This window comes from Neophocaena asiaeorientalis, unplaced genomic scaffold (assembly GCF_003031525.2).
Source record: "Neophocaena asiaeorientalis asiaeorientalis breed wild unplaced genomic scaffold, Neophocaena_asiaeorientalis_V1.1 scaffold49, whole genome shotgun sequence".
Lineage (NCBI taxonomy): Eukaryota > Metazoa > Chordata > Mammalia > Artiodactyla > Phocoenidae > Neophocaena > Neophocaena asiaeorientalis.
Window position 1 is genome coordinate 5,984,040 of NW_020172456.1, and position 7,800 is coordinate 5,991,839.

Genomic DNA, 7,800 nt, shown 5'->3' on the forward strand with positions numbered 1-7,800 from the left:
TTTTTATATTTATTAAAATTTTTTTTTTTTTTTTTTTTTTTTTTTTGCGGTACGCGAGCCTCTCACTATTGCGGCCTCTCCCATTGCGGAGCATAGGTTCCGGAGGTGCAGGCTCAGCGGCCACGGCTCACGGGCTCAGCCGCTCCGCGGCATGTGGGATCTTCCCAGACCGGGGCACGAACCCACGTCCCCTGCATCGGCAGGCGGACTCTCAACCACTGCGCCACCAGGGAAGCCCCCCACTGATATTTTTTAGAAAACCTACATAATTCTTAAGAGAATGGTTCTGGTGGAAGCACAATGAGTTTGAACTAAAAGAGATAGAAACAGTGCAAAATAAAAAGAGATCTTTGGATGCCTCATCTTTTTCATCCAGGAAGCAGATCCAGGAGGCTTTTTTGGCTAATTTAATTTTCTTATGGGAAATATAGGTTTCAACTCAGAGGGTGGAACCAAAAGCTACAGAGAACAACTCACAGAGAGTAAACTGAGCACCAATGGAAGAACTGGCAACATGTTCTCAGCTGGATTTCAGAATGGCTAGGGGCCAGTGAGTGTCGTGCGCCTCCCATATTCCCCATTATTGAACAGGAATATCTGTAAGAATTATCTTATACCTGCCTACCATCGTATTCTGGATGTCTGTGTGTGTGGACAGCTAACTTGTCTCTTTAGTTCACAGATCTTCAGATTGAGAAGAAAGATACTCAAGGAGCTATACCCAAGGAATTATACCTGAGGAACTTCATCTGCACCTGGACCTGATATAAATGATACAATCTTAGACTTTGAGCCTGAGCATGGTGCTGTAATGGAATGAAACTTTGGGCGGGGGCGGGCTTTAGAGGAGGGATGACCATATTTTACAGGTGAGAGGAATGTGAGCCATTGTGGCTAGAAGGCAGATTTTCCAAAAGGTGGTTACGATGTTTCCCATTCCACCTGCTCTTCTAGAATCTTTCCACTCTCCTTTTGAGAGGTGGACTCTATGTTCTCCTTCATCTTGGTGGGTCTTTGTGATTGCCTTGACCAGTAGTGTACACCAAGAGTGATGCTATGTAGCTTCCAAGACTAGGTCAAAAACATGCCATACAATTCAGCTTTGCTACGTTGGGATGCTCACTCTTGGAACCCAGCCCAATTAGCCATTGTAAAGGCCCACAAGGAGAGAACTGAGACCCTGTGAACCATAGCCCTGCCTGAGATCTTAGCTGACAGCCAATACCAACTTGCCTGCCATGTGAGTGAGAAAAATTAATGGTTAATGTTTTTTTTAAAATAAATTTATTTATTTATTTTTGGCTGCATTGGGTCTTCTTTGCTGTGCGTGGGCTTTTCTCTAGTTGCAGAGAGCGGGGGCTACTCTTTGTTGTGCTGCACAGGCTTCTCAATGTGGTGGCTTCTCTTGTGGAGCACGGGCTCTAGGCGTGGGTTTCAGTAGTTGTGGTGTGCAGGCTCAGTAGTTGTGGCACACGGGCTTAGTTGCTCCGCAGCATGTGGGATCTTCCCGGCCCAGGGCTTGAACCTGTGTCCCCTGCATTGGCAGGCGGATTCTTAACCACTGTGCCACCAGGGAAGTCCGAGAATGGTTAATGTTTTAGGCCACTGTGTTTTGGGGTGGTTTGTTACAAAGCAATAGATAACTGAAACGCCCCCCAAAACACAGTCACATAAAACAATATTTTGTTCACAGATCCACAATTTGGACAGTGCTTGACTGGGACAACTCTTCTCTGCTTCAGGATATCTAAAGCCTTCACTGGGAAGATTCAAATGGCTGGGGGCTAGAATCATCTTGAGGTTTTTTCAGTCACATCCCTGTACTTAGGCTGAGATGACTCAAAGGTTGAGCTCATTTGGGACTATTACAGGAAGAGCTTACAGTTGGCCTCTCCGTGTATTTGGGGCTTCCTCACAGCATCACAGCCTCAAAGCTGTAAAACTTCTTAGGGTGGCTCAGGGCTCCAAGAGCAGGTGTTCCCAGCAAACAAGGTGGGATCACCTTCATGGCCTTTACGACCTACCTTCTGAAATCATAAAGCATGAATTCTGTTGTACTCTACTGAGGCAGTCAGAAACCCATCCAGATTTGAGGGGAGGGGACATAGATCTCCCACCTCTTGGTGACAGAAATGTCAAAGAATTTATGTTATAAATTCTATGTTATAAAACTGCCACAAACAATTGTTCTGTGATGTGTTAAATATGGTTAACTTGCTTGAGGTTTATGGTTGTTATGAACTGAATGTGTCCCCTCAAAACTCATATGTTGAAATCTGAAACCCCAATGTGATGGTATTTGAAGGTAGAACCTTTGGGAGGTTGTTAGGTTTAAATGAGGTCATGAGAGTGAAGCCCCCATGATGGGATTAGTGTCCTTATGAAATGAGGAAGAGAAACTGGAGCTCCCTCTCTCTTCCTGCCAGGTAAGGACACAGGAAGAAGGCAGCCGTCTGTAAGCCAGGAAGAGGCGCCACCAGGAACTGAATCTGCCAGAACGTTGATCTTGGACTTCCCAGCCTCCAGAACTGTGAGAAATAAATGTCTGTTGTTTAAGCCACCCCATCTATCGTATTTTGTTACAGAAGCCTGAGCTGACTAAGACATAGTTGGAATATGTGGCTGATGTCTTTGTCAGGTTTAGAAAATTCTCAGCCATTATCTCTTCAAATACACTTACACAATACTTTGTAGCCTTGATGTCAGAGAAAGTGATGATGATGCCTCTAAGAATGTCACAGTATGATTTTCCAAAGTCTGTTCTTAGAGCCAGGAAGCAAAAAGGAAAATAGCTCATAGTCAATCACCTTTGGAACAAAGTTTTGACTTGACCATCCAGAGCCAGATGATCCCCTTCTTACCGTAACTCCTTTCAGAGGATTCTTCTCTAATCTCCATGAGAAAAAGGTCAGTCTGGCTTTCCCTCTATCAACACCTCTCTGTATATTTTAGCCAATAAAAATTCTACCCTGCTACCAGTAGTTGAACCAGTAGCAAACACTGAATGGCCATTCTCTCCCAGTGATGGAAAAAGTAGCCCAGTATTTGTTCAGCTTTAAATTTCATCTGTGCCTCAAAGTGTTAAGTAAAAAAATCTAGATGAAAACACAAATTTTAATAGCGTTGATACTTTTTACTATTTAGTATTGTATACTTCTAATTGGATCTTCTACAATAGGCATGTATTACATTAGAAAAATTAATGACAAAATTAATCTCAAAAAAGTAACCTAAAATATAGCATTAATACCAATGACATGAATTTAATGTTATCCAGGGGACAAGTGATTCACATAAGATTATTAAACAATAAAATCTGACCTTGAATGTCTCCTGTCAATAACAGACCAATTACATTTTGGGGCATTACAATTTGGGGCAAGCTCCAAGGTGTTTGGTGAAGAAGGTTAGAATTTGCTTCCAAGCATCTACCTGGGCCTTAGAATGAGCCCTGGGCTCCCCACCCCAGATCACAGGTTTGTCCAATAATTTGTGTAGGGAAGCTGGGCACATGGGAAAGTAAGGAGGCTCAATGTAATGCCCAGTCCCAGGGTAAGAGATTATCTGGGGTTTTTCCTTTCCATGGGCCTGTAACCGTTCAGAGGCTATCTGGGCGTATAACTCACTCCTCCAGTTATGGTCATCCTGACCAACAATGAAGAGGATGGGCCCCTGGGCCTTCTCTATTGGAATCATGCAGGGGTTCTCCCATCCCCCTACAATATCATTCCTTATATCCACAATGTCCAGGAGGCCTGAAAAAGCTACCTTCATTCTCCTTAGGTCATGGCCCAGTGGTGGAATGCTATTCTCCTTGTAGTATATGGCTTTGTTTCCATTGAAGCCAGATCCATTGATGGAAACTGTAGCTGAGATGTGCTTCAAAAATGAGGCCATGGAGAGACAAATATCAGCCCCTAAAGAAATGCCCAGAAGTCCAATGCCAGGGCCCTTTACCTGTAAGAAAAGAAGGGACAAGAGTCAAAAGTCAAGAACCTACCCAACAGAAAAATGTTTTTCTAAATGTGACTAGAGATGCTGCTAGCTTTAATTTGTGAATTGGCCACAAGAGACTCAACCTCAGCTGACAGAGTTTCTTCCTATGTAGAGACTATCGTGCTGGACACACGGCAAACAAATCTTAAACTCACTGGCAAATTTGGGAATTGGTTGCAAACTTCCAGAGAGTCATCCACTAGAGAATGCTGAGTCATTGGAGCCTGTCAATTTCAGAGCTTCATTCAGGTTAAATTAAAGCATCAATGTTCCTGGGCATCTGTGTGGAACCAAATTCTGTTCCAAGAAGTGAGTCTTTCATCAGACCCCATCTAAATATATATTGACAAATGATTAACTTTATAGAAACAAAGTAAAACTTCAGAGTCCAACTGAGTGGTTCTAAGCTTATGAAATGGGTAGACAAGTTTTGATCAAAATCTGAGAACTTACTCTGCTATCAGAATAAAGATTAAAAAGCATGCAAAGCTAAAAATTTAGAAACTCCACTTGCAAAAGAAATTTTAGTATTACTACATAATTCCCTAAAATAAAATATCACATGAATTTTACAGTGAATTCTGCAATATAAATCCATCTGACAAAGAAAGTGGAGTAGAAGAAATCTCTGAAAGAAGAATACAGCAGCATCAATGCACTTGGCACAGGTGAGTGCAAAGTGACACCCTCTCTGGAGGTAGTTCTGGAGAGAATGATAAAGGACATTAGGAGAACCTGGGTGTGTTGAAGCATGTAGCACAGGGCTTCTTCAAAGTAGTCCAGGTGTATGGTGTCGAATTTCTTGGGAAGATCTTCAAAGTCACAATAAGCTAGAGCCAATGTGGCAAAGCCATGGCCAGCCAGAAGGCTGGCCCGATATTCCAACAGGGCTCCTCCAACACCAAAGATGTCAATGATCCCTGGGAAAGGTCCTGGTCCTAGAGAAGGTAATATTATAGAGAGAAGGTATTATATAATTTAAAGAAATTGCTTTCCTTTTAGAGAGCTTTCTAAAGTATTTAGTGGGTTCCCGTGAATCAAAGAAAACGGCTTCCTGAGTCGTTATTGACAAGGGATACAAGTTCCAAGTTATCTCCAAGGTTCTAAGAATCTTTAGTTGTAAGGGAGGGTAACAAAGTCTAATGACTGCATCATTGAAGGAGGAATTTCACCTTTTAGACAGTGTTGAATTGCAGTGTTCTGTTACAGGATTGGACACACAGTTAAGAATCAAAACAAAGCTTTATACTGTGTTGCACCAACCCCCGGCGTTATTTTTGGTTCAGATGTCTACTTAGAGGAAAGTAAAAGAAATACCAGGCGAGGCTTCAGGTGAGGAAGGCAGTGAAGTCTCAAAAGTGATCTCTGGTAGAGAGGAACATGAAAAAGTGGGTAAGGGGCCCAGTGTACCCAGGACACTACAGAAGGGAGACATGGCAATAGATTCCTTGACCGTCATCATTTAGTGTAAAAGCGATCAGCTGATGCCTGTAGAGATCTGTAGCGTAGTTATTAATAGCAAAGTGAACCTACCGATCCCATCCAGTCTTTTTTTTTTTAATCTGCATAATAACAGTATCCACCTCATTGGGAATAATATAGAGATTAAATGAGATAATGCAAGCAAAACTCGTAGCATAGTGCGGAACATATCAAAAGCCTCTAATGTGGCTGTCAGGTCTCAGATTTAGTCAACATCCGCTTCTTCTGACCGTGCTCCCAAGCCAAACTCCCTGGGAGGCGGTATCAGAAACCAAGGCAGCCCAGGGAACATGCTGTCGAGGTCCCAGCACCCCAGCCTTACCCGGCGGCAGGAAAAGCGTGGCGCGCACCCGGCCCGCGCGCACGGGCTCGCGCCGCACCCCGGGCGCCAGGAAGTCGCGCTCGTGCACCGCGCGGCCCAGGAGCCGCTGGGCGTCAGGGTCGTGGCCATCGAGCACCTCCAGCTCCACGGCGAAGGGCGTCTGCACATCCCGCTTCAGAAACCGCCAAAAAGGCTTCTCGGGCTCCAGAGCCCAGAGGAGCCCCATGGGCTCGAGCCCCGCGAAGCTGCCGCCCAGCGCGGGCGCGCGCTCCAGGTCCAGCTGGCCGTAAGCGTCGGCGCAGTAGCGCGCGTGGGCTCGGAAGAGCGCGTCCTTCTCGTCGCGCAGGGACGCGCGCAGCGTGACTGGCTGTGTCGGGGCCAGGCCGCACACGGCGATGCGCACCGGCTCGTCCCAGCGGCAGCGGCCCGCGGGCTCCAGCGTCACTGTCACCGCCATCCCCGGCGCACTGCCGCGGTCCCGACTCGTCTGAGGTAAAAGCGCTAGGTCGTTCTCTAGGCCCGGGGCGGGGCGTACCGGGATGTCCTGCTGTCCGGCTGTGGCACCCAACCCGCCCGCTTATACGCCTCTTCTCAAACCTCTCCCTCGTGGGAGTGAAACTTGTTGGGTATGGATTCGTGGTGAAACCAGAGCTGAATGACTTTTGGCAGAATACCAAGAATTCCAGCCTCTCCATGGAAAAGGAAAACCTTTTCTTTTTCTAACTTTTAATGAGTTATACACACACAAAAAGTGCATAAATTCTAAGTGTGTATTTTAATGAATTTCACAACCCGAACATACTTGGGGTAACCAAGCACAAGGATCCAGAAACATCATAACTTCCCCAGAAGCCACCCTCATTTCTGCTCCAGTCACTTTCCCTTCTCCAAGGTGCCCTATCCGAGTCCAACAAAACGTGCTAGTTTTTCCCAACTCTGCATTTTATGGTGATGAATCCTTCAGTGTGCTTTTTTTAGTGTCTGCTTTCGCTCAACATTCATTACGTTTGTGAGATTCATCGTTTTGTTGGGTGTAGTTGTAGATTGTTCATTATCACTGCCAAATAGTATTTCATTTTGTGATCGTAAATGTATTTGACGATTTTATTGCCTATGGACATTTGGTAGTTCTCAGTTTAGGACTCTTAGGAATAGTGCTCTGAGCATTCAGTGAACATGTGTCCATTTTGATGGACATGTATGTGCGTTTCAGTGGAGTGAATACCTAGGAGTGGAATTGCTGTATTATAGAGAATAAGAATGTTCGGCCGTAGTATACTAAATGTCAAGCTTTTGAATGTCACGTTAGAAGCAATATAGGTATAATGTTCAGGGATGCCCAGCATTTTATATGTAGTATAGTAATGGCTGCTTTTTAGCCATGTCCCACCTGTTATACATACAAAATTTAACAAGTTTATAAAACACTGGGAGTATTTTTCAAATATTGGAAAGGAGGAAACTGAGGCTTGGAAAATGTTAAGATGCTGATGATTAGCCTCTAATAACTGTCAGAACCATGACTTAACTCCAAACGTGGAACTCAACAGTGAGCGGCAGCATTGCAGTGAAATATATTAGAATTCTCCCTCTGAGTTCAGCACTGACTAGTTCTGAAGTCTTAAGTAAGTTTATATCTTTTGGGGTTTAAGAGTTCTTGCGTGTAACGTGATGAAATTCTCCTATATGGAGATAAAAGGTGATAGTGTATGTGAAAGTCGCAGAAGCATGTTGGGAAGCAAAATGTCATGTTTGATTTCGTAGAGGCAGAGATTGAGCCCATGCAGTGTTTTGTTTCTCATGAGATATTTGCCATAGGTTTGCATCCTACTTTTTAAATTCTTTTTAAAGGAAAAAACAAAGCAGCTGTAAGCAATACTGAAACGTTTACAGTGTGAATGATAGAGTCTTCTCTGTTCATTTGCTCCTTTCCGCCAAAGATGAGTGCATCCAACTAGATTTTGATTCTGAATGTTTAAAGTACGTACATATATGGGAGT

At 44.3% G+C, this 7,800-nt stretch overlaps 1 protein-coding gene across 1 annotated transcript; it reads right to left on the bottom strand.

The window, feature by feature from the left end:
* Positions 1–3,125: 3,125 nt before the first annotated feature.
* On the bottom strand, positions 3,126–6,295 carry ACOT4 (acyl-CoA thioesterase 4). Its single transcript, XM_024737861.1, has 3 exons — positions 5,801–6,295; positions 4,732–4,934; positions 3,126–3,957 (listed from the first exon to the last, which is right to left on the bottom strand). Exons 1-3 carry the CDS (start codon positions 6,255–6,257, stop codon positions 3,367–3,369), a joined length of 1,251 nt encoding a protein of 416 aa, XP_024593629.1. The 5' UTR covers positions 6,258–6,295; the 3' UTR covers positions 3,126–3,366.
* Between the last annotated feature and the right edge of the window lie 1,505 nt (positions 6,296–7,800).

Excerpts from the sequence above, each read along its gene's own strand:
- ACOT4 (XM_024737861.1), bottom strand. The coding sequence starts at position 6,257 with ATGGCGGTGACAGTGACGCTGGAGCCCGCGGGCCGCTGCCGCTGGGAC. Across the intron at positions 4,935-5,800 it reads CACGCTTTTCCTGCCGCCGG|GACCAGGACCTTTCCCAGGG; the intron begins GTAAGGCTGGGG and ends TACCTTCTCTAG. Across the intron at positions 3,958-4,731 it reads ACATGCTTCAACACACCCAG|GTAAAGGGCCCTGGCATTGG; the intron begins GTTCTCCTAATG and ends CTTTTCTTACAG.